The following is a 26,083-nucleotide window of genomic DNA, read 5'->3' as shown; positions in this document are numbered from 1 at the left end:
TGACGCGTGAAGACACAGGCTCAAGGTGAAAGTCGTGGAGGTAGAAGGTCCGTGACCTGGGTCCGTATGGGTTTGACCCCAGAGCCCTGTTGGTCCATCAGTCGCACACAGCACCCCTTAGAAGGGCTCAGAAAGGAGTCAGTCCCTCTGAGCTCCCACCCCGCCTGCCTCCTCCTCAGGGGGTGGGGTACATCTTAAAGTGGTAGCAGGGCCACCCCTCTCCTGGGGGAGGTCAGCCGTGGGCTCCCTTTCCTGGACACGGCAGGGGGTGTTTGCACCCTCCTGGCCATTTTCACCGTAAGCAATGCCAGGGATGGAGCATCCTGGTTCCAGTTCCTGGGGCTGGTCCCTGAGCCTGGGGAGTCCCCGTGTCTCTCTGGGCCTCTAGGTGCTGGGTCCCAGTGGCAGGAGCGTCGGGGCCCCTTGCAGGCCCCCTGTCAGCAGCTGTCGTGAGCTCCTTCTCCCCAATCCCCGCCTGGGCTCTGGCGCCGCCGTGAGGCTTAGGGCACGGCACGTGCTGGTGTGTCTGGGGCCCTGCTCTGGGACGGTTGGTGGGCTGAGGTCTGCCCCATCGGCGGGTCCGCGGGAGGTGGCTGAGCGGCACAGGCGCTCGGTGCCTCCCGGGTCACAGGTGGACTCTCGTTGCAGGCCTGCAGGTACGGACACGTGCAGCACCTGGAGCACCTGCTCTTCTACGGGGCGGACATGGGCGCCCAGAACGCCTCGGGAAACACCGCCCTGCACATCTGCGCCCTGTACAACCAGGTCAGTGGTGAGGACCCCGCCGGGCACGCACTTGGGGGCCGGGGGCTGTGCTGAGCGCTCTGCGGGGGTGGGTGTCCCAGCTCAGGTGCCGTAACAAAGTCCCACAGGTGGGGGCTTAAATGACAGACACTTATTTCTCACACTCCTGGAGGCTGGACATCCAAGGTGAAGGGGCTGGCCTGTCCGGTTCCCGGTGAGGCCTCTCTTCCTGGCTTGCAGACGGCCACCGTCACAGACATGATGTCTCCTCTTATAAGGAGACTAACCCTATCAGATCAGGGCCCCTTCCTCATGACCTCATCTAGCCTTAATTACATCCTAAAGACCCCGCCTCCAAATACCATCCCATTGGAGGTTGGGACTTCAGCATATGAATCTGGGGAACATTCAGTCTGCAGCAGGGCGCTGTCCTCATCTTCTTCGGGGAGAATGTTATCCCTGTTGGAGAAGGGGGGGAAATGAGTCACAGTGAGACAGAGGGAGGGTCCCGGGCATGGCTGGTAAACACGGGTCTGCTCGACTCCAAGGGCGGGCCACCACCCTGTCCACTTTCCAGGAAATGCGTAAGGACCCAGGATCCTCTTGTTTTCACCCTCCGTAGCTGGGGGTGCCAGCTCTGCGCTTAGCGGGTCTCAGGCCTCCCCACAGTGGGTCTCCGCTGGGCGTGGGGGGCGGAGTGGAGTGTGAGATGGGGAAGGGTGTGGCTGATCGAGCCCGAGAGATGGTATCTGCCAGACTCTGAGGGGAACCCCACACAGCACAGACACACCTTACCACCACCGCATGTGCAAACGTGCCCCCGATGGGCTTTTTCATTTTAATTGTGGTAAAATATACATTAAAAAAAAATGCTACCGTCTTCACCATTTTTAAGCGTGCAATTCACAGTGTCGTGCAACCATCGCCTTTGTCCATCTTCAGAACATTCCATCTTCCCAAACGGAAACTCTGTCCGCATTAAATACTCACTCCCCATCACGCCCCAACCCCGGCCCCTGGCGCCCACCACCCTACTGTCCGACTCTATGGACTTGACTCCTCTAGGGCCCTCATGTGAGCGGAATCATACAGGATTTGTCCTTTTGTGACCGGCTTATTTCATTCATCATGATGTCCCCAAGGTCCACCTATTTTATAGCACATGTCAGAATTTCCTTCTTTTTTAAGGCTGAATTATATTCCATTGTATGGATGGACCCCATTTTGTGCATCCCTCCATCCATCGACAGACACTTGGGCTGCCTCCACCCTTTGGCTGTTGTGAACGATGCTGCTGTGAACGTGGGTGTGCAAATATCTTTTTGAGACTGGCTTTCGGTGCTTTTGGGGACAGTCCCACAGGCAGACCCTCGACGTGAACAGTCAAATAAAGCACACACTCTTCTGTGCAAGATGGATCGTGAAAACTGTGTAAAGACGTGTTTGGGAAGCACTGAGGCAGTGTGGGGTGTGACCCCTGCCCTCTGGGAGTGTGAACCCTACATGGCAGGGGGCCGGCACCACTGCATGGTGTGAGCCCCGTGCTGTGCGTAGGCGGGTAAAACGAGAGAGCTGCTGTCCCGCCGAGATGGGGCAGTGGTGAGGCCTGCAGGTGCTGAGAAGGCCCATGGAGGAGGAGAGGGGGCAGGCTCACGGGGATGGGGGTGGCCGGTGCTGCTTCAAGGGTGGGTGGTATCTTCCTCGGTGCTCAAGGTCCGGGTGACTGCTGATGTCACTGTTGTCGGTCTTCCCCACCCCTGCTTTCCTTTATTCTTCTCCTGCTCCACTTTCAAGGAATCTCAAGTCTGGAGGGTGGTGGGGTGTATGTGCCATATGAGCAGACGAGCAGGATGGATTCAGGGGCTCCACCACCTGGAGGAACAGAGGAAAGCTCATGGATTAGGGTATCTGCTGGGGGTCCCCAAGCTTGTGTGCTCTGCTTGTCCTCTCTCTGCCATCAGCATTATCTTTCCAACCCAAAGCAATGCTTCCATCTTTTTGGGTGGGATCTCCAGCCTTTGACTCCACCCAAGTCCTTTCCCTGCCCACTCCATGGCCACTCCCCAGCCCAGGACCCTCCAGCCACTCTGAAGTGCCATTTTTGCTTCTGGCTATTAAACCCTCCTGGATTCTTTGGTCTGGAGAACTCCTATGCATCCTTCAAGACCCAACTGAGATATCCCGCCCTCATTCAAGCCTTCCCTTGATGAGACCTTGATAGAGTTACTTGTATTTTTTGCTCTGCAGCCCTTTGTGAGACAGCCAGGCTGCACTGCCCAGGATGAGGCCATTATTATGCCTGACTTGTTGTCCTTGCTGGGATCCCCTCCCCCCTGGGCCCACCTTCTCAAGGGCATAAACTGCCATCTTTCAGGGTCTCCCCTGTGCCTGGCACAGGAGAGCAACTTAGCCAGATGGGGTTGGGGTAGCCTTGCACCTGGGCTTCAGGGGGCATTTTTGGGAGCTGCTGGCTTCCTTCTTCACAAAAGCACATCGATGGGCTCTGCCTGCAGCTGGGCGCTAGGTGCCCCCTGACCCCCGGCATCTGGATGTTAGAATGACTCTGAGCCTGGAGACTCCTTGCTTGGCTGCATTAGAAAAACACACATCATGAGGCTTGGCTTTGCTGCTAAAACATCTGTGCCAACACACGCTTCTTAATTGCTGCCTTAGAGGACGAAAACGTTCCTTAATTTTCCCCAGTAGACTTTGAGCATATTTTATCATGGAAAAAAAACCCCAGGAAAAACATGTTTTCTGTCACTGGAAATAATTGTGGACAAGATGATCTTTGAGAGTGTTAGTGGTTTTTTTTTATTAGAAGAGATGGAAGCATTTTGTTAGTCTGTATTCTGAGGTTGTTTTTTTTTTAAGGTGTGCTTTTTGGTGAGGAAGATTGGCCCTGAGCTAACATCTGTTGCCGATCTTCCTCTTTTGTTTTTTTCCCCCTGGAGCCCCAGTGCATAGTCGTATACCCTGGTTCTAGGTCATTCTAGTTCTTCTGTGTGGGACACTGTCACAGCATCACGGCTTGATGGGCGGTGTGTAGGTCCACGCCCAGGATCCGAACCAGCAAACCACCGGCCGCGTAAGTGGAGCGCACGAACTTGACCACTCGGACACGGGGCGGGCCCTGTATCCTGAGCTATGAACGGGGCTGGTTTGACTGGGGTCAGTCTTCATGCTCCACGTTTGTCCCCACCTCTCAGCTGATGGTCCTGGGAGGACCCAGCGCTGGCTGAGGCTCTCAGGAGCACCCTCCCCCCTCATACCTTAGGTCAGAAGAGAGGCCAGCAGACTTTTCCTGTAAGGGGCCAGTTAGGGACTGTTTTCAGCTTTGTGGGGCCCGTGGACTTGGGCAGGGCGGCTCAGCTCTGCCGTTGCAGTATCGACTCAGCCACAGACAATAGGCACATGAACCAGTGTGGCTGGGTGCCACTAAAACTTTATTTCCAAAGCAGGCAGGGGGCCACAGGTTGCCAAGCCTGGGCCCAGAAGGCTGCGTCTGCTTGCTCCCCAGACCTAAGTTATGCACACACGGCCAGCTCCAGGGCCCAGCCACTTCCTCTTGGTGGGCCAGGAGGCCTCTGTAGGTGCATGAGAGCTGCCCCCTCTCCAGGGCCCGGGCTCACCGCGGGCAGCCTGCTGCGGCTCCAGCTCCAGCCGTGTGTCCCTCCTCTGTGGCACGGGCAGAGATGCCGTAGGTGGCACCGCCTGGTTTGGACTCCCTGCCTTGCATTACCTCCCGGGGGCCATTGTGTGTTGCGGCTTGGTGGCCCCACACGCCCTGGACACTGTGTCTTGTCGGGAGGTCAGCGAGGGCTCTGGGATCCAGCCTCCTGAATCACTCGTGTGCCTCCCTGGGATGCGTCTGTGGGTCTCTAATCTCCTCTCTTAGGCCCTCCCTAACTGTTGGGGTGTCTCACTGATGTCGTAAGAGAAGCCGGTCCAGGACGCCTGGCAGTGTGGTTCACAGAGGCACATCCTCCCGGCTCCTCATGAACTGTCCAGGAGGAGTGGAGGGCCCCAGCTTCAGTCGGGCACCCCCTGCTCATCGGACTTAACTTAAAGCTCTGTCCTCCGCCTGTGCCCAATGCGCTGAGCTCCTCTCTGTCCCCAGCTCCCCATTTATACACACATGTGCTGCTCGTGGCTGCATCCAGCAGGCTCAGGGCAGGCAAGAGAAACCACTCGGCGACTTTATGCAGAAAGGGGTGTCATACAGGGCAGGCATCCAGGGCCCTCTGGGGAACAGTGTTGAGAAAGAGACTGTCCCCAGGGTGGGGATGCAATGCCTTCGAGTCAGGATAGGATTCAGGGAAAGGAATCAGGAAGCAGCCTCAGTGAAGTGGAGCTGCAGTGCGAGCAGACGGGGCAGTCTGGGTTCCACTTGGTCTAAACCATTACCTTGCTGTGTTGTCTTAGGCAACCCACTGTCTCTCTTGGGCTCTGAAATCCCTCATCTGTAATGTGGGGATAATTTATACCTAACTCTCAGGGTTGCTAAGAGGCTTAAAATAGAAAACAGACATATGGTATGCTCAGTAGATGCTCAGTAATTAGTGGCTATATTGGTGATGGTGGTGATGGTGATGATGATGGTGATGGTTATGATGATGATGGTGATGGTGATGATGGTAGTGGTGATGGTGGTGATGGTGATGATGATGGCGATGGTGATAATGATGTGCTGATGATGGTGATGATGGTGATGATGATGTTGGTTATGATGGTGATGATGATGGTGATGATGATAGTAGTGGTGATGGTGATGATGATGGTGATGATGATGATGGTAATGATTGTTTTGATGGTAATGAATGATGGTGGTGATGATGGTGATAATGGTGAGGTGATGGTGATGAGTGGTGATGGTGATGATGGTGATGATGATGGTGATGATGGTGGTGGTGATAGTGATGATGATGATGATGATGATGGTGTGGTGATGATGATGGTGATGGTTATGATGATGATGTGGTGATGGTGGTGATGATGGCGATGGTGATAATGACGTGCTGATGATGGTGATGGTGGTGGTAGTGATTGTGGTGATGGTGGTAATGACGGCGATGGTGATGATGGTGTGGTGATGGTGGTGGTGATGGTAATGATTGTTTTGATGGTAATGAATGATGGTGGTGGTGATGATGATGGTGATGGTGATGATGATGGTGATGATGATGATGGTAGTGGTGATGGTGATGATGATGGTGGGGATGATGGTGGTAATGATTGTTTTGATGGTAATGAATGATGGTGGTGATGATTATGTTATGATGGTGATGATGACGGCGATGGTGATAATGACGTGCTGATGATGGTGATGGTGGTGGTAATGAATGATTGTGGTGATGGTGGTAATGACAGCGATGGTGATGATGGTGTGGTGGTGATGGTGGTGGTAGTGATTGTGGTGATGGTGGTAATGACGGCGATGGTGATGATGGTGTGGTGGTGATGGTGGTGGTAGTGATTGTGGTGATGGTGGTAATGACGGCGATGGTGATGAAGGTGTGGTGGTGATGGTGGTGGTAATGATTGTTTGACGGTCATGAATGATGGTGGTGGTGGTGGTGATGGGGGTGATGTGGTGATGATTGTGTGATGGGAATGGTTTATGATAGTGATGATGCTGATGGTACTGCTACTGCTGCTGATTTTCCTCACCAAGCCGCTCCTTATTAACTCTGAAAGCATCCAGGTTTATGGGTTGATGTTTGTGTTTTATCAATTTTAGGCAGAGCTCATCTGCACAATTTTAATACTACACACTGTGATCAGAATATTCTCTCTTCTTCTCTTATGAAATCAACTAATTAGGGCTTTGATTGTAAGCAGCAAATTGTGTCTAATCTGCTGACTCCCTCGCCTCTTGCTGGCTTTCCAGGAGCCCCAGAGGGGGAGGCATGCAGGCTGGTGTTTGTTTTTCTGCCGTGGGTAATGACGGACGGGGGGGAGTTTCAAATATCGCAGGTTACCAGGCCAGGCCAATTTGTCTGGAAGATAAAAAATAAACCTGCTTCTCTGGAGCAGACCTCTTGAGTCAAGTGAGAGCCAAGGTACGAAGAGATGGGCTGTGTTCTCTTCGTGTCTCTGTGCCCACGGAGCCCTCGTCAGCCCGGCGGCTGCCTCCACGGGGGCCGTCACGGGGGTTCTAACCCTCCCCAGCATGAGGATGTGCATCTCGCTGGATGGAAGCCATCCATGTGGTCTTTCCCCATAGACCGCTCCAAGGAGCCGTTGGTGGCTGCTGTTGCTGTCATTCCCTTCTCCGGGTCAGGAGATGCAGGCTTGGCCCAGAGCAGCTCGGCTAGTAAATGGCAAAGCCACGCTTCCAACCCCACCCTGTATTTCTTCTTCCCCAGGCTGCGGGACACGTGCCTGTCACCCCTTAATTGGGGCGGATGCAGGACTCCACCAGGCACAAGTCGTGTGCAGGATGTGGTCTTCGGGGTACATCTCTTCAAGGGAGGGTTGATCTGGGGGGCCAGGTTCCAACCCACTCTGATGACATGCGCATCCCACCTCTGTTCTTTCCCTTTTTGCTGACCACGTGCATCTTAGCTCTTCCTGGATTTGTCTACCTAGACGGGCTCATTTCAGAGGATAATTTAAACTGGAAATGAATTCCTGACTTATGATTTGGAGTATTTAGTAATTCCTGGATGTGCCATTTAAGCAAAGATGGTCCCTGTGCAGCGGACATGAAAGCAGAGGGTGGGGCTTGGCGATCGGACTAAAACCCTGGCTGCAACGCCAGCTGGGTAATCTTGGGCCAACCAGTAACCAGCGTCAGTGCTGACCTCGCCTCCTCTCTCATCATGCCCGTCTTTTTTTTTTAATGAATGGGGCTGCTGCCTCATTCTTCGTGTTGTACCGGAAGATTCCCACTAGATCCAAAGAAGATATTCTTTGTTTTTTTAAAGATTGGCCCTGAGCTAACATCTGTTGCCAATCTTTTTTTTTCCTCTTCTTCTCCCCAAATGCCCCCAGTACATAGTTGTGTATTTTTAGTTGTGGGTCCTTCTAGTTGTGGCATGTGGGACGCCGCCTCAACATGGCTGGATGAGCGGTGTCATGTCCGTGGCCGGGATCCGAACCGGCGAAACCACTCGGCCACGGGGCCAGCCCCACATGCCGGTTTCCTTATGCAGAGACCCCACTGTCCTCTTTCTCTAAGGGCTCCCCGCTTGCCCACTTGCTTCCATCTGCACTCCTCAGCCCGCCTTCCCTGGTAAGCTCATCAAGAGATTGCTGCTCCCTTGACCTCCACGGTCCCTCTTGTTTCCTTGCCAACACACCCTGGTCACACTTCCATCCTGCCTCGCTCAGGGCAGCTGGCCACCCCCACATGGCATTGCCATGGCCACACCTCTGTCCCCATCTGGCTCAGCCTCTCAGTTGGCATCATTTCTTGGTGTCCAGGCCATACACTCCTGTCATCCATGCTCTCCCCCACGGTGACCTCAGGCAGCCCTGTCTGTGTCCTTCAGAAAACAGCGACGGCCCCGGTCAGCCCGTGCCGACTCACCTCTGCCCTGAGCTGTGGCTGTGACGTCCGCTGCCCAGCCGACGTCCCCAGCGGAGACCCTGGACGTGGCTCCAATTTAGCTGCCTCTCCCTGCTCTGTAAATAGCGTCTTTCTCTCCATGGCTCCAGCCTGGAATCCGGGCTGCCCTCCTGTTCCTCACCATCCCTCTTGTCCCAGGTCTGGTCATCTCCCGAGGCCACCCCTGCTGTCCCCTCCACCCGTCCCATGCTTGCCCAGGCCGCTGGCGTCTTTGCCCTGGACAGCTGCATTCCTGCCCACGGGTCTCCTGCCTTCTAGTTTTCCTTCCCTCTGCTCCACTTTTCCACAGAGCACCACAGCGGCTTTGTACCAGGCCAATGAGTTTGTGTCCCCTGTGATGAAAATCCCCATCATGTGAACCCGAAGGCCCTTGTCCCCCATCCAGCTCGTCTCCTGCCCTCCTCGCCCAGCTTCCCGCAGCCCAGCCCCAGCCTTCACGCTCGCTGCTCCCTCTGCTGGGAATGCTTCCTCTGATTGTCACACGGCTCTTTTCTCATCACTGAGGCTCAGCTTAGAGGCCACCTCCTCAGGGAGGCCTTCCCTGACCACCTGCCCTCACTGTCCCTCCGTCACAAGACCCTCTTCTATTGTTTGCACGGTGTGCTGTGTCCCCGGGGGCCAGGATGGTACCTGGCGGGGTCGACGCTCCGTATCCACTCATTGCACGCGTGAATGAATATGCTTTCTGGGTCTGCGTCTTCATGTATAGGATGGAAATGATGGCGCCTGGGCTCCTGCGGGGAGTGGTGACCCACAGGGACGGCGCAGGGTGAGCCTCAGAGATGCTCAGGGAAGTAGGAGGGAAGTGTTAAGGAGAGAAGCATCGTTAAGGGAAGTGTCTCCGAAAAGTTCTGCCAAGAAGATAATTGTCAGCGAAAATGATATTCTTGCTGATGCCGTGGCCCTCAAAAGAATGCACATTGCTTCTGTATCTATATTCGCTTGACCTTATATTTAAAAGGATGCAGACACACCTCCGTGTATTATATAAGACACTTCAGAAAGGAGCTCGGGCCACTAGCACCGTGCCAGGGAGCAGCCAGGCTCCTCGTTAGCAACTCCTCTGGGTCACAGCTTTGCCTTTTTCTCCCTTTCTAAAGCTCCAGTTTTTCACTGAACCCTTGCAACCTCGGCTGCCTCATCTGTGAAATGGGCCTGCTGTCAGCCTCTGGCAGGGATGCTGTGAGCATCGAATCAGAAGGGACAGGCGGATGTGTTTTCTGAGCTGCAGAGCACACACATGTGCATGTGCACTCATATGCATGCATGCATGCACACACATACAGATGCACACGTGAGCATGCACACACACAGGGTAGAATTGTTATGAAGCCCAGTGAACCACTTGCCCTTTAATTTTGCAGTAGCCATCTGGAACGTGATCTCACTTGGAAATCTGGTAAATATTAGAGTGGTGGGCTGTGTGTCGAGGGGTTGGCTAATATTGACTCCAAGTCATTGGCAGTGCCTGGCAAGGACCGATTCTTAGCGGTTTATAGGAAACATCCTTTAGGATGAGAATTTTCAGTGAAAGTCCTTGTGAGCAATATGGAGCGCGTACAAGGAACTGCAGAGTTCGGGGGCTGGGGTGGGGCGTCACCAGCCCCACCCCAGAGGAGCTCTTGAATTCTGGATTCTGACTGCCCAGTTGCTCCCAGCTGGGTGGTCCCTCCAGGCCGCTCACTCACCCCTGGAGCTGGACTAGGGTGCACTTGGGACCCAGTGCAAATTCAGTTCAGGGTGAGATGCCCGGGCAGCCCTCATGTCCCCTGAGCCCGTCGTGGGGTCCCCCCTGCTTGCTGCCCCAGGGGAAGTGCACTCCCTTCTCTCCGACCTGCCCCCCCCACACCCCAGGTGCTGACCTGCCGAAATTCCTCCATCCTCCCAGCCCTGCGTACCCTTCTCTGCCTCAGTTCTCGAAAATACTTTCTCCTTTTCTCCTCTCTTCTCTCCACAAACTTTTTTTCTCACTGGGGCATGATAATGCTGTTGTTTTAATTAATCTAACTAATTTTCTTTGGATTGTAAGTAACAGAACTCAACTAGGGGTAATTCAAGTGGAGAGTGAGGATGCTGGCTCGGGTTCTGGAAGCACAGGCAGGGGTGGGGAGGGCTGGAGCAGGACCGGAAAGTGCAGGGGCCTGTGTTCTAATAAAACTTTATTTATAAAACCATCTGGGCTGGAGTTGGTGCCCCCGGGCTGCAGTTTGAGAGTCTGGAATAAAATGACAAGACCCCAGCCAGGTCCTGACCTGCCTGTCCCAGGTGTGTGGCTCAGGCTGGGTTTGAAGGGCGTGTCACCACTTGAGCTAACGCTGGGGCTTTCTTTTTAAATCCTGGGTTTAATTGTACCCCAAATAGGAAAAATGTGTTTCCTGAGCCTAGTTACATCTTTTTAGATTTTGTTAAACACTTTTAGCTCCACAAAGCATTACATGAACGCGTGCTCGTGGAAAAAAGGCGAGCAGTGCAGGGAGGGCTCAGCTTCTCCCGTGGTCTCTGCTCCTGAACCGTCCTCTGCCATCCGTCAGATCCTTGCCTGTCCTCACACACTGGCAGCTTTGTTTCTAGACACCCTGGGCTCCTGGCGTGCGTTTCTCTCTGCTGCTCTTCTCCCCCAGCCTTCACCTCCTCGTGCGCTTCCTGCAGTCACATGGAGGCCAGCCTGCTCGCCCGAGGCCCACGGCTCCACATCCCTCTGCCCCTCCCCGAAGCACAGACTCCCCCGTGCCCTGGTCCCCAGGCCCCGTCTTCACCCCAGAGTGGTCCGTGGAGGGCAGCCGTGTCCAGGCCTCAGACGGGACCTGAAGCAGCGTGCGTCCCTAAGCCCACAGGTGACCTTCACACGCACAGTGACCGAAGGCAGCCGTGGGGCATGGCTGAGGTCCCAGAACCCTGGTGGCCTGAGAGCCCAGAGGCCAGTTAATCCTTCTCTGCAGAACTCAGATCTACCCTGCCCTGTCCGTGTTTAATAAGCAGCCCACCCCTCTCAGATGCCTCCGCGCATTGCAGCTTGTGGAGTAAGGGGCCTCCGCCTGGCTTCTGTCTGCTCCCTTCACAAGTGGGTTCTTCCCTCCAAACGTCATCAAGAGGTGGGAGCCCCGTGGGCCACTCGCCCGGGTCATAGCATCGCGGCAGCTCCAGCTGGCAGCTGACGGCTCACTCTGCTTTGGCAGACCCAGCTGTGCTCTTGGCTTTGCCTTCCTCCGTGTGGAGTGGAAACCGTCTGCCCGTGTGGCAGCTCGCTCTCTCCCTCTGTCCCTCTGTGAGTGTGTGTGTGTCTGTCTGTCTCTGCCTATCTCTGTCTCTCGCTCTGTCTCTGTCTCTATCTCTATCTCTGTGTGTGTGTGTGTCTCCCTCTGTCTGTCTCTCTATCTCTGTCTCTCTGTGTCTGTTTCTCTGTCTCTGTCTGTGTCTGTCTGTGTCTCTCTCTCTCGCTCCCTCTCTTGCTTGCTTCCCTTTTTTGCTATATAACATGTTTTTTGAGATGTAATTCACACACTGTAAATTTACCCATCTAAAATCTGCAGTTCACTGGTTTTTAGTCTGTTCGCAGTTGCGGCCCCATGACCATAGTCAAACTAGAACATTTCGTCCCCCCAAACAGAGACCCGTAAGGGTCACTCCCCATCACCCTCCAGCGCCCCAGCCCTGGGCAGCCGCTCACCCACTGTCCATCTCCTTGGATTTCCAGCTTTCGTCTGCATCCTGCTTCTCCACCAGGTCCTGTCACCTACGCCATGTGCGCTCGCCGAGGCCCCTGCCTGTCCCCAGACAGCCAGTCCCCTCTGGTCCGAGGTGGGGCCGCTGGCCTGTCGTTTTAAGCAGCTCCCTGGGTGGGAGCCCCTGGTTGGTTACTTCCTTACTCCTTCGGTCAGCGGTAGCGAGTGTCGAGCCTGGGGCATCGTGCCTCCCGTCTCTACGCTGGGCTCCGTGGGCAACGATGGGACAGCCCAGAAAGGCCCACTGCCGGGGTTTGGCTGTGACTTGTGCTGGCGGCCGTCGGCACAGAGTCCTCGGAGAAGGTGCCCGGCCCGTGGCAGCCGCCCGGCTTTCTGATGCACCATGGCCAGCCTTCACGCCATCTTCTAGATGCTCTTTGAAAAACGTCGTTGACTCATTCTAAACAGCCCAGCCCCGTTTATTAGGCAAAGTATTCTTAGAACCAGTGTCGCTACTTCAGTATGTCGCCCCCTGTCATTTTATTTGTAGGAATTTGTCCCCAACTTCCAGGGTTGGCGGAAGTTCTCTGTCAGCCCCTGTGCACAAATGGCAGATGCTCCGTCACTGGACAGGAATAGATTTATTGTCATTGTAAAAATACGCAAGAAACGACTGTGGCCTGCCTTTTAAAAACACTAAAAAGTGCAAGTATGGAAAATAATAAGAAAAGATTCCTGCCGTTCACTCCCCCATCCTTTTTTCTTCCTGGAAAAGTAAATTCTGTGAACTGACACATGCCCTTCCAGACTTATTCTTTTCCTTTTCTATGACGTAGATTCTGAGCTTTTAAAACGTAAATGAGATTAAGCTAGGTTATTGTTCTGAGACTTGCCTTTTCTACTTGGAAGTTCTTGGGTGTATTTCTTGTCGGTTTTTATTAATCCGCTTTGGTTTTTTCCTACAACCGCCTAGGCGAAGAATGTTTCAGAATGAGTCCCACTTTCCTTACTTTAGAACATTTTTGCCGTCTCTAGGTTTTCTCTTCTTTTCTTTTTGTGTTTCACTGATTATATATTTCATCCACATGTGCAAGACTTTTTGTCGAATTCAATCTTAAAATGTGGAATCATTTGGCCGTGGGGGTGTGTGTATTTTAGATTTTTATGGATCTTGCCAAGTTGCTGTCCAAAACGTTGCAGTCAAGCTTCACCTGACAGCATCCAGGGACCCGCTTAACTTCATCCTCGCCCCCTCGATGAACGAGAAACGCCCTCCTTTGAACTTTGCGTTTCCATTTCTCTGAGTTCCGGTGAGCCTCAGCCTCTGAGCGGGTTTCTTTAGAGACGGTCTGTGCCACCGTGGTCCAAACAGATTTCTTCTTTTCAATTTGCAGGACAGCTGTGCGAGGGTGCTGCTCTTTCGAGGCGGAAATAAGGAATTGAAAAACTACAACAGCCAGACTCCATTCCAGGTAAGAAAGAGTTCTCAGAGACAGGGAACGCCCGCATGTGCGTTATTGCCAGCGGTGGCTTTGGGTTTCTGCATATCCTGCCTGTCTGTGTGCGTGGTGTGAGGCCGGCCCGTTGCGTTGGGGATGCTGTCTGCGTTTGGGGGCTGTGCCCTGCACCTCCATCCCTCCATCCCTTAGCACTGGGGCCGCTGACATATTTCAGTTTGCCTGTTCACCACTGGCTCCCTGCCCATTGGACCCAACAGCGTGAATAATGCGGCGATTTGTCTCTGTGGGGTATTCATTCAAGAAGCCCGCTTTGGAGAGGAACAAAGACATGGGTGCTGTTAATCGTGCAGCTGTTGGAAAATGCTGGCGTCGCTGCCCATCCTTTGAATGGGAAGAGCTCTGTGAGAATCTCACGGGGACGTGGCTTGTCATCCATCTGCCACCCGCGCTGGGTCCGCTCTCCCACAGTGGAGGGCAGACAGCCTCGACCTGGCGTTGGCTAGGGCGTTCCCAAGTGATGCACTCAAGCCAGGGTCCTCATTGTTTTTGAGTTGTGTTCCAATATGTATCACACAAAATTTGCCATTTTAACCATTTCAAAGTGTATGGTTCAGGGGCCTATTCTGGACATTTCTTAGAAACGGAATCACATAGTATATGGTCTTTTGTGTCTGGCTTCTTCCATTTAGCGTCGTGTTCTCAAGCGTCGTCCGTGTGGTAGCGTGGGTCAGTGCTTCATTCCTTTTAACGGGTGGATAGCATCCCATTGTATAAATATGGGCTCCTCTAACTTTAATGCAGCTGACCGGATGGTTAGGGTGACAAAAGTTTTTTTCAGATCGCTGTTCTAAGTTGTAGAAATACTTTCTGATGCTAAACACAGTCCGATATCTGCCCTTGAACTGAAAACTGAAGTGACCAGGATTCTTATTCGGACATTACTTTTCTGTCTTATTGAGGTGAGGGAGAGATCTTTGATTAGAACTGGCTCCCATGGGTCTTTGTACTCGTACGCTTCTTACATGTTCCTACACATCCGGGCTTGCGGTCTTGACAATGAGCCAGTTCAATCCAAAAACTGGGCTGGACGTTTAATAACCACCGTTGGAAAGTTTCCTCGGTCCTTTAAAATGGTGGCCGGCCTGGAATTTAGTCTTGAATCTTCCCACTTGCAGATGGTAACAGCCCCTGGTTTGCTGTCACGTGTATAAAGGTTAGAGTTACTGTCCAAGAAAATCTCTCCTTTCCAGTGGTGATGACGAGGGAGACGTGGTCCCTTCCGTTGCATCGAGGGACCGAGTCTGCTCCTTTGGGCTTAGCTTTGGGTTGGCGGTCTTCGTTTAAAGATTTTTTTTTTTTTTTTTGCCGCTCCATAATATATTTCTTTGATCCTTTATTTCTTTTAAGTCAAAATGTTGCTTAAATTGCTTAGCAAACAGCAGCTCATGCCTTTTGATTTGTGGTATGTGCTCAGATAGTACAAAAGAGTCACTTCTCACTCTTCTGGGCAGTGGCTTGTGACTGCCACCTGGTTCTCCAGGGAAGTGAGTCGTGCGTGGCGTCCAGGACGGAAGGTCCCTGTAGGAGGCCTGCCTGTCCGTCCCCACCCCGTCCCCTTACCCCGGGCAGTGATCACCTGGGATGGGGACACCCCTCTTACGGGAGTCATGGCAGGATGCTCAGGATACCCTCCCGCAGCGGACCCACACCAGCCCCAGCCCAAGGCCATCTGTCTCTATTTTGCTAAGGATAATCAATCGAGTGCCACAAATGGTTCTGGGAGACAATTATGCAAAGCGCACTAGAATAATAGGACTTTGTATCCTGCAAACGTGGCTCCTGTAACCAGCAGAAATGAAAGCCTGGGTTGCTCGCTCTGCACTCCCAGAATGGGCTTCAACTGCGCGCTGGGAGCTGGTTTCCCCACCTTGTACCGCCCGCCTCATCGTGTTTTAATGATGCGAAGAGACTTAATTTAGTCTACAGATCCTTGCCTGTAAAATACCCCCAGGTTTCGTTTCTCATTCACAGTTCCTCCCATCCCAATCCTAAAAAAGAAACCGCTTCCTGTCGAGTTTACGGGAGAATGGTGTCTTGCCGCATCGTTTCACAGGGATCAGATATGTTCACCTGGAAAATGTCGGTGGTGCTCCGCTGCTGTTGTGGGTGCCAACTTTTCTAAGAAAGCTTGGAATTTTTGGCGGAGCTCATCTGGCCAAGCTTTTGCTTAATGATTTAATCCAAATGCTGGGCCAGCTGCATCAGCGAAATTTAGTCACTTGAGAGAAACGCAGCTCTCAGGCTGCCCCCCACCCCACTGCAGCAGAGCTCTGGGGCGGGGTCTGGTGCCGTGTGCTAGTTACCCCTCCAGAGTTTCTGATGCCCACTCAGGGGCGAGACTCGAAGGAGGGACAGAGGTGGTCTTTTGAGGAGGAGGAGGAGAGGCACTTACAGCATTGCTGGGGCGCATCTTAAATAGTGATGACGATGCTGGTGATTCTGTGAATCTGCTCGGCGCCAGAACAGAACGCCACGGACTGGGCGGCGTAAACAGCGCTTATTTCTCACAGTTCTGGAGGCTGGACGTGCGAGATGAAGGTGCCGGCAAATTTAGTTTCTGCTGGAGGCTCTCCTCCTGGCTCGCAGACGGCCACCTCCTCGCTGGCCCTTCCTCTGGGCACATGTGCAGACACAGAGCTTTCTCGTATTTCTCCCTCTTCTTGTAGGAACAATTCTGATTAAGGCTCCACCCCATGACCTCGTTTAACCTTAATTACCTCCCTACAGATTCCATCTCCAAATATCATCACAGTGGGGGTTAGGGCTTCAAAATACAAGTTTTGGGGGAGACGCAATTCAGTTCGTAACAGTGATGATGGTGGTGATGATGATGATGATCATGACAATGGTGATGACAGTGATGATGCTGGTGATGGTGATGATGGTGGTGATGATGATGACGATCATGACAATGGTGATGACAGTGTTGATGGTGATGATGGTAGTGATGATGGAGGTTATGATGATGGTGGTGATGGTGGTGATGATGGTGGTGATGATGATGATGACGATCATGACAATGGTGATGACAGTGATGATGCTGGTGATGGTGATGATGGTGGTGATGATGATGACGATCATGACAATGGTGTTGACAGTGATGATGCTGGTGATGGTGATGATGGTGGTGATGATGATGACGATGATGACAATGGTGATGACAGTGATGACGCTGGTGATGGTGATGATGGTGGTGATGATGATGATGACGATCATGACAATGGTGATGACAGTGATGATGCTGGTGATGGTGATGGTGATGGTGGTTATGATGATGGTGCTGATGGTGACGATGGTGATGAAGGCAGTGATGGTCCTGCTGACGGTGGCCATAATGGTGACAGCGGTGGTGATGATCGTGGTGATGATGACGATTAGGGTATCGGTGATGACAGTGGTCGTGATGAATCTCTCCAGTTGCACAGAATTTTAAAGCTCACCAATGCTCATATATGTGTTCTCATTTAACGTACCACAACCCAATGAGATGGGCATTTATATCCCCAATTTATAGTAGAAACGGAATTATAGAGAGATGGATGCCGAGGCTTCCAAAATCAGTAAGGGGCCCAGTCTGGGGTCTCCAGGCCTCCTGACTTCCAGTCCGAGGCTCTGGGCTCTGGAGGGAGGAAGACACTTGCCCTGGTGTGTTTACCTTTCTTGCATCCTGGCGTGGAGTGAACGACGTCAGGAATCCTTGTGCTTTTTAGATTGCTCCGTCCGAGGGAGCAAACATATCCTGATTCTGCAGATAAAGACGGAGTGGAAAGAAGTCCACGGAAGCGTAAGCTCTAAGTGAGGGAGGGAGCGCAGGAGGGAGAGGGGTGGAAACGGCTGCCGATGGCTCGTTTGCTGTGCAGGCTGGCTCGGCGCTGCTGCCCGGCTCTGTAATCACACGCCAATGCAGGTGTGCTGTGAAGCTGTTTCACAGATGTGGCTCACATCTTCAGTCAGTTGATTTGCAGTAAAGAGAGGAACTCTCCATCATGTGGGTGGGCCTCCTCTAATCAGTTGGAGGCCTTAGGAGCAAAACCTGACGTTTCCCCGAGAAGAAGGGATTTGGTCTCAAGACTCTAACATAGAAAGCTTGCCTGAGTCTCCAGCCTGCCGGCCCGCCCCACAGACTTCAGACTTAGAACCGCACAATCGCATGAGCCAATTCCTTAAGATAATCTGTTAATGTGTGTGTGTGTGTGCAGACACACACGCCCCATGTCTGTTTCCCTGAAGACCTCTGGCTGATACACAGAATTGATTTGAGTGCTTCCTGCCTCCCAGCAGCTCCCTTCTGAAAGGGGCGCCCGTGGTTTTTGGAGGTATCGAGGTGACTTTCTCCCCACACATGTCACTGCTGTATCCGTCTCTGGATTGTATTCTGCAGCTGCTGATCTGACGTCCAGGAGCAGAGAGAGGGAGGAGAAAACAGGAGAAAAGGGCGAGGCAAGGAGAGGCCTTCTGAGCTGTCTAATGTGCGGGGCACGTGAGGGTGAGATCAGTGGGAGGGGACAGCGAAGTCCTGGCCTCGGAAGGCTTTTTGGGGAAAGTTGGGCTCAGTAGCGCTGGCCGCCCTTCAGCGGGTGCGAGCTCTTTGCCCGCCCTGGATGAAGCCTCGTCTGTGATGCAGGCTCTGCTGTCGCCTCCGCTGACGAACAGGTGGGTGAACGGCCTGGGTCGCACAGCTCGTGGGGGACAGTGTTTGTTGCACACGGCCGCCCGACCCCATGCTCCTCCTTGAGCGTCGCGCTGGATGAGAAAGGAGGAGGAGAAAGGGCAAAGCCGGAAACAAGGAGTATTAAATTCCTGGGGTCTCGGGCCGTAAATGGTGCCTGCCCCGCGCGGCAGAGCTGGGTGGTCCCGGGTGCCAATGACTCCGTGGGTGACGGTTCTTTTCCCTCAGGCCCCTCACTGCGATTCACTCTCCGATCCCCAGGATGTGGCCTCGCTGCTGTCGCACGTTCTCTGGGGGGATGCTCGACTCGTGAAAGTGGCCTCGTATCTCTCCTAAAACCTCAGATCCCGGCCTCCGTCCTTCAGACCCTCCGAGCATCTCATTTGCTTTTGCCCGGAGCTCCAAGTCGAGGCCACACGTTTAGCGATGAAGCCGGAGAGGAATGAGCAGGTTCTCTGAGTCTCTCGCGATGCTGGATGGTGCGGGGAGCATCGTGACGATGACTGATGGCTCTAGAATCCATCTCCTCTGCTCTGGTCGAAGCAGCTGCCTCTGAGCTGCTGGACGGGCCAGAGACAAAGGCAGCCTGACGTTTGTCTGGGTTCTGGGTGGATTGCACTTTTTTTTGGGAAACTGATGAGATCCACCCAACAGGCACGTCTATTCCCTGTTCCTCCAGGCTCCTTTCTGAATTTCCTTCCTTTTTTAGTGATTCAAAAACAAAACTATTCATAGCGCCTCATTGGGTTGAAATCCACATGGATTTTAGAGCAAGGTCAAGGTGATTTTGTTTTCTCCCTCAGCCTGACGCTTTTGTGTTGAGTGTCGTGAGCGGTGTCCCAGGATCTGCCCTGTTGTGCTGCCTTCTGTGCCGCAAATGGTACGAGCTGACACTGGGACATTGCAAAGTTAATGAAGGTGCATTAAACACACAGACACGTGCACATGCATCCACGTGCACACAAAGACATGCACACACACATACACGCACACACATACCTGCATGTACACACGTAGAGCTGCACATATGGATACACATAGACCTGCTCACACAGACACACATGCATGCACACGCAGAGACACACACATATGTGCGTGTGTGCACATAGACCTGCACATGCACACAGACACACACATACATGCACACACACTGGCCTGCGCATGTGCACACACAGACACATGCTCACCCTCTAGAGGAGCTCATCTAATTTCGGAATGTGGAGGCTGTGGCTGTGCCTGTAAATCCAGCCCCAACGGGTGTTTTGCAGCGTTGTCCCCACCAGGTGCATGATGACTGCTTTCCCTCATCCCTCTGGGGTCCTCCTTCTCCAGCTTTCCTGCTCAGGGAGACCGCCACCCACATGACCCCTGCACCCCCACCCACGATGGACCCTTGACCCAAAGACGGATCCTGGCCTGCCCTTCAGCTCACCTGGACCTCTGCCCGTTGACTTCGCACCTGAGCCAGGCAGATGTTCTGTCTCGGAGGGCGGTCAGACAGCGAGGAGGAGCAGAGCAAAGTCCAGCCGTTCCGGAGGCCGACCGTTTCTCAGCTTCTCTGGGCCCAGCTGGCCTGCGACCTGGCGGTTCCAGCCATGAGCAAGAAGGCAGGAGCCTGTTCTCAGGAGAGCAGACGAGACGCACGGCCACCACCAAGGAAAAGGGTGCATCGTGCAAGTGACTAGAAAAGAAAGCAGGGGAGAGTGAGAAGAGAAAGGGCCGAGGGCTTGGGGGTGAGGAGGCGACCCGTCCTCTGGGGCCAGGCCTGAGCAGAGACAGGGCCGCCGGCTGGGCAGCTGGGCACAGCACTGCAGGGAGAGGGGCCACGCAGGGGCCTGGAGTCTGGAAAGGACGGGGCGTGTGGAGGGAAGGAGGCGGGCACATGGCCTGCAGTGGGATCCCAGGCAGGGTGAGGGAGGAGCGTGGGAGGGGAGCTGGGCTGAACCACGGCCCCCAAAGGACATAGGTCCTCGTCCCTGGAACCTGAGAATGTGGCCTTAGACAGCACAGACTCTACAGATGCGGTTAAGGATCTCGAGATGGGGACGTTACTGTGGACTATCCGGGGGGCTCCGAACCATCACAAGGGCTCTTATGAGAGGATGCACGCAGAGGAGGAGGCCGCGTGAAGATCCAGCAGAGGCTGGAGGGCTGCGGCCCCAGAAGCTGGAAGAGGCGGTAAGGACCCTCCCCTGGAGCCTCTGGAGGGAGCGCGGGGGCCCTGTGACACCTCCATGTCAGACTTCCTCTGACCCTTCAGGCACCTTAGCACTGTGGGTGCTGTCATCAGCATCACCTGCACGGGAGCCGGCCCCCCTTCGAGCCCAGGGAAGCAGGGCCAGGGCCACAGCCGAGGGCCCTGGGAGAGATGCCAAGACAATGCCCCCCGGGGGCTTCCAGGTAGTCAGCGAGCCATGCCTGGGGACCTCGCGATGCACAGGGGCTTTGAAACCCACATCGTGTGTGTTGATGGGGAGGCAGCGTTTGACCCTTGCAGAGGGAGTCAGGAAACACCAGATTTCGTCCTAGCTCTTTGCGTGGGTGACGACGAAAAGCTTCGTGTTTCCTGTCCGACCAGATCATATTTTTATTTCTTTTTCCCTCTTGCGGTGTGTTTAGAAGCAGCTGGCTGAGGCGGGAGCTGGGCATGCTGGTGCCTGCCTCTCGTCCTTGATCCGATGACCTTCTGAAGGGTAGGCAGCGTGCCACGGGCAGGGCACCAGCTCCCACTTACCCGGTTGATGGGATAAGCCGCTCGTGACAGTTCACCACCTGCCACTGAAGGGGGAATCTCACGCCAGAGAGTTTGACTGTGGCCCAGAAGCTTTTAAAAAATTCCTTGCCCTCATTTACACATCCAGGAATTTCATATAAAAATTCAGACTTCCAGCGTCCCTTGAAAAATGAGGAGAGGGGGCCTTTGTGTGTGTTGCCATTTGGCAGGAGTTTGGGGACCCTGCACTTTCCAGCTGCCACAGTCCCCACCACTCCTTACTGCTCAACCCGCCAGCCTTGTCCACTCTGTATCCTGGGGTCCCTGCTGGGGACACGCAGTCGGCAAAGCCATTTATTTTTAAGTAGTTCCTTTTGAAAGTTCCTCTGAAAGTCTTGTTTGGGATTCAGAGTCTGTGCTCCCACAGAAACAGGAAAGTGGAAGTTGTATGTCTAGACAAGGGCAGAGAAACTTGGGTAACCCACAGCGTTTGGGCTGATACCCCGTGATATCTGTGATGAGGAGTAACCGGGTTTTGAATTCATCATTTCCTCCTGTATGTGTTGAGCTCCTGGTAAGAGCCACGCCCTCTTCTGGGTGCTGGGGGATACGTCAGTGAGCACACGATGCCCCCGCCCTCCTGGACTGTGCATTAGTGGGACGGATAATTAACAGGTAAACAGATAAACATCTACCACGTCGGGGCTGTTAAATTACATGAAGACACAGATAGTAGGGGAGAGAGGCAGAGAGGAAGGGAGAGGAGCTGTGGAAGGGGGGGCTCTCTTAGGACAGGAGCCCAGCACGAACTGGGACATTTGAGTCGAGACCGGGGGAAAAAGTGAGGGAGGGAGGGAGCCATGCAGATATCTGGGGGAAAGCGTTCCAGGGATGGGATCTGGCACGTGCAAAGGCCCTGGGGTCAGAGTGTGCCTCGTGGGTTTGAGGAACAACAAGGAGGCCGGCCTGGGGAGCAGGGTGGACAGAGGCCAATGACAGTGGTGGGAACTGAGGCCACGGAGGGGCCACATGACTTGGCGAGGATTTGGGGTTTTACTCTGAGTGGATGTGCAGTACCAATAGGACAGAAAAAAAACTCTAAAGTGGAGATCAACCCATCCATCCGACCACTGTGTCATGATCCCGTGTGAAAAGCAGACGTGACCGCGGGAAGGTGAGCAATGTAGATGAAATCTCGCAGAGGTTACACAAAGGAGGCTCCTGGAGTCAGTGGAATGTCCCGGAGCTGCGCCGTCCCATACTGCGGCCACAGGACACGCGTGGCTACTTAAACTTAATTACAGTTAAATAAAATGTAAGGTCACTTGCTCGCTCGCATCATGTGTGTTTCAAGTGCTCCGTCCCTGCCGTATTGGACCGCGTTGTTCTGGAAGCCGATGGTTCTCAGTCCAGAGTGTCAGCATCGTGTCCTTACGCCCGGGCACCGCGGGGCTGGTTTTCACCCTTTAAATGGCGAGAGTGTGCGCGCGTGTGAGTCGGCGGCGGGGAGGCTGCCTCCTCTGAGCCAGATGGGGGCAGGGCGGGGGGCTTTTCCTCGTTCCCGGTTAATCAGCGGGGTTGCGAGAGGGTTTGGGGAGCAGAGAGCAGGTCCTTCCCTGCACCCCGCTCAGGCGCTCCAACCTGCCCCGCAGTGTAGATGATGAGCGAAAGTTCCAGTTATTCCGTCTGTTCCCTCTAAGCCAGACCGTGAGCAGGGCCCCTGGAAACCGTCCCCACGCCCCGCCCTGGGGCGCGTGGACAAGGCTGGGGCTGGGCCGTGCCGCTCCCCGTGGGCTGGGACAAGCCCGCTCCCGCGAGCGCACGCTCAGGCCCCGGCTCATGTCCAGAGATGAGGCAGGTGCGGGAGCTGCTCCTCGTGATGCAAAAGCGACGAAGTGGCATCAGTCCACAGCGCCGGGAAGCAGAGGGAAAGAGGTCGAGAGCTTTGGGGAAACAGGAAAGCCGTGGACACATGATGACCGCTCCCACAGGCCCCAGAAAGCCCTCTGCCTGTGTCGATGGGGAGAGCCAGGGGCCAGACAGATCTGCGTCAGGACCCCAGAAAGTCTGGGTGCTGGAGGCCAGGTTCTTCGGTGCTGAGGATGCAGGTGAGGTTGGACACAGGAGCACTGACTGAATGTACGGTGACTTACTAGGCCCGTGTGGCCAGGCTCGTGGGGACCCCGCTGACCTCACACCTCCCAGCTAGCATCCCTCACTCACTCACTCTGCTGCAGACACCCGGCCTCCTGCTGTCTCTCAAGGATGCCAAACACGTTCTGGCCCCAGGGCCTTTGCACTGCTGTCCCCTCTGAATAGAACCCCTCCCTCAAGTATTCTGTGTTTCATCTCCCAGTGAAAGCCCCCCGAGGGGTGCCCTCCTATGGGCAAGAGCAGCCCACACCCAGGGTTTCCAGTCCTCGTGTAGATGCTTCGAATCGAAAATGGGAACAGACAGCTGAGAATCACCGTTCGTCAAGGGAAGATCGCCAACATGAAAGGCAGACGCTAAACAAGCAGAAATAAAGATGCCAGACAGAAACCGAGAAATGGAGAGAACAGAAGGGAACTTCAAAAATACATACCTAACGTTCCTCAGTGCGGTGAGAGGAGACAGAGCGCGTGTGAAATGGAGCATTCACGGGGCTCTCGAATATGGATAACGAGAGCAAAATGCGATGGCAGCAGCGTGAAGAAGAACGCAGGGAGACAGATGGGACAACTGGACCACAGCGATGACTCACGGAGCCGCCAATCGGGGCCAGCGTCTGAGCAATGGAATTTCCAGAGGGAGCAGAAAGGAGACGGAGGAGAAATGAGCCAAGAGGTCACGCAGGGCAGGGCCACTGACCAGCACTCAAGAGTCCCCGTTGAAAAGGCCCCTGAATTTCCAGGGCAAATGCCCCCAACGAGGTTGGGGGTCATGAGAGCTCAGACTTTAGGAATAAAGATAAAAATACAGTTCTGATGTTTCAAGAGAGAGAAACGCATTTTCGTCCAGAGGATGGGGGATCGCACGTCTCAGCGGGGGCAGCACTGGAAGCTCGTTGACCGGGAACTTAGTCTTTCCTTCCAAACTCCAGGGGCGGAACCTCCCAGAGCAGTATTCCAGGAAAGGAGCGTGAGGCTTCCCGAAGGCCTTCCAGACGTGCATGTTCTCAATACGCGTCACTCACGTGCCCCCTTTCTCGGGGAGCTGCTGGAGGAGGAGCCCCCCCCGTTGAGGGGTCAGCCAGGAGACAGGGGGACCGTGGCCTGGCGGGGGCCCTGGCACTGGGAGAGGCCAGAGTGCCCGGGACGAACTGGGACCACCGACCGTGGCGGGCGTGGGAGCCGACTGTGCCAGGCCGGGTGTTGCCTGGAAGCGAAGGAAACAGAGAGGTGGTCTGGGGTGTTTGCACCTGCACGTGACAATTTACACCATGTCAGAACCTGGCGGTAAAGTAATGATAGGTAAATGGAAAAGCAGAGTTTAGAATGTGGCTGTCACTCACGCAAAGGAAAGGTGATCGTAGTTGACGGGCTCTCGGCCTCGGAGGAGAGTGCGCAGCCGTCCAGTGTAAATGCGGCATGAGGATCGAGCCGAGGCCTGGGGCGCGGCTGTGCTGGCCTCATGATAAGTGAGCTGGTCCCTCATCTGCCCTGGGAGGACGTCAGTGACTAATATTTACACGGGAAGAAATCAAGACATCGCCAGAAGTGTGCTGTTTACCGACATGAGGTGAAGACCGGGAGAGCGGCTGGGTGTTGCCCGTGGTCGGCTGGGGAGGCGGGAGGGCGGAGCGTGGCAGCTTACAGCCGGTGCAGACGGCTTTGATTTTCAAAGCATCCCCCGGATGCAGGGCCCTGATAGAGACTAAAACTTGATTTTGTTTTTTTCAAGAAAATCTTTAATATGACCCTGCCCCACTCCCCGTGATCTCACCTTTGCCCGGTGAACTCCTATGCATCCTTCAGAACCAGAGCTCCTCCTCTGCAAGATGCTTTCCTAACCGGCCCGGGGCAGAACCAATGGAGCTTTCCTTCTGGTGCCTGTGTTCCTGGATGTGTACCTTTTACGTATTCTATTAGGATGGACGGTTTCTGCATCAGTCCCCCCAGGTAAACTGCCAAGTTCTTTGAGGAGAGGGTGCCCCATCCCTCCTGTCTTTGGGGTCTGGGTGTCCAGCACCAGACCTGGATGCTCGAGACTGCAGTTGAAACGGGCAGAGGCTGGCGGGTCGGAGTTGCTTGTAATTTCTCACACCGGCCACCAGGTGGCGGCATTAACACAGGACAGCTTGGTTGGTGCAGGCGCGCACCCGGTTAGGAAGCCGGGGTGCCGACCGTTCATGTAAGATAGTTACAGATCAGCTGTTTATACCCTGAAGAAGTGTCTGTCCCTGTGTGTCCGTCCTCGAATTGCTCATCAGTGAGCTGTGAAGCAGAAAACGACCCTGTCTCAGTCTGCTCGGGCCACCTCCAAATACCGTCACGCTGGGAGTCAGGACGTCAGCACAGGAGTTTGGGGGCACAGAAACACTCAGCCCATAACAGATGCAAACGGCGCGTCCGGGAGGTGGGTGGGTTTGGGGCCGAGGACGTTAAGGAGTCTTCTCCGTTTGCCGTGATGCCTCTGTCATCTGTAGTTTCACCACGCTTTGCTTGTAACGTGTAACCTGCTGGCATCCTTCATGTGTAACTCTGGGAGCAGTCGTGTGTTCACGTGTGTGTCAGGCTCCGTGTTTGCACACGCCGTTAGATATCTTGTCTAGTTCATCAGGAGACGCCCCCACAGCTTTCTGGAATGAGGGAGAAGGAGGGAAGAAGTCTGGCATTCACTGAGCATCCGCCACAGACCATGCAGGGGGCTGAAGGCTTTAGGGGTCAAATGCGACCCTCGGATCCTCTGCATATCTAAATACCACAAGCGTGTTTCACAGATCAGCCAGCGAGGCGGAAGTGACATTTGGGGCTGTCACACTCCAGGCTTGTATCCCCTCTCTGAGCGGCCCCGTCCTGGGATTCAAGCTGATAAGACCCTGTTCGTCTTTGTTTCTCCATCAGAATGAGCGCAGCTCCACGGGGGCAGAGACCGAGGCCCCCATAATGACCGAGTCAGTATGTCCCCACACGTGTCACTCGTGGGTCCCCAGCAAATACTGATGGGCGAATGAATGAAACCCCCTGTGACCCCTGCTGGGTGCCAGTTCACAATGGTGT

The 26,083-nt window shown here is 54.3% G+C and overlaps 1 protein-coding gene across 14 annotated transcripts in view; it reads left to right on the top strand.

The window, feature by feature from the left end:
• The window catches only part of SHANK2 (SH3 and multiple ankyrin repeat domains 2), a 561,061-nt gene that overhangs the window by 132,246 nt on the left and 402,732 nt on the right, over window positions 1–26,083 (top strand). For all 14 annotated transcript variants that reach the window (XM_070565748.1, XM_070565747.1, XM_070565746.1 and 11 more), the window contains exons 9-10: window positions 649–765; window positions 13,374–13,451. In XM_070565748.1, the coding sequence (XP_070421849.1) occupies window positions 649–765; window positions 13,374–13,451 (195 nt within the window). The remainder of the gene's footprint in view (window positions 1–648; window positions 766–13,373; window positions 13,452–26,083) is intronic.

The sequence above is a fragment of the Equus przewalskii genome, chromosome 11 (genome assembly GCF_037783145.1).
Source record: "Equus przewalskii isolate Varuska chromosome 11, EquPr2, whole genome shotgun sequence".
Taxonomy (NCBI): Eukaryota; Metazoa; Chordata; class Mammalia; order Perissodactyla; family Equidae; genus Equus; species Equus przewalskii.
The sequence above is the reverse complement of the archived record's forward strand: the minus strand, read 5'-3'. Positions and strand labels throughout refer to the sequence as shown.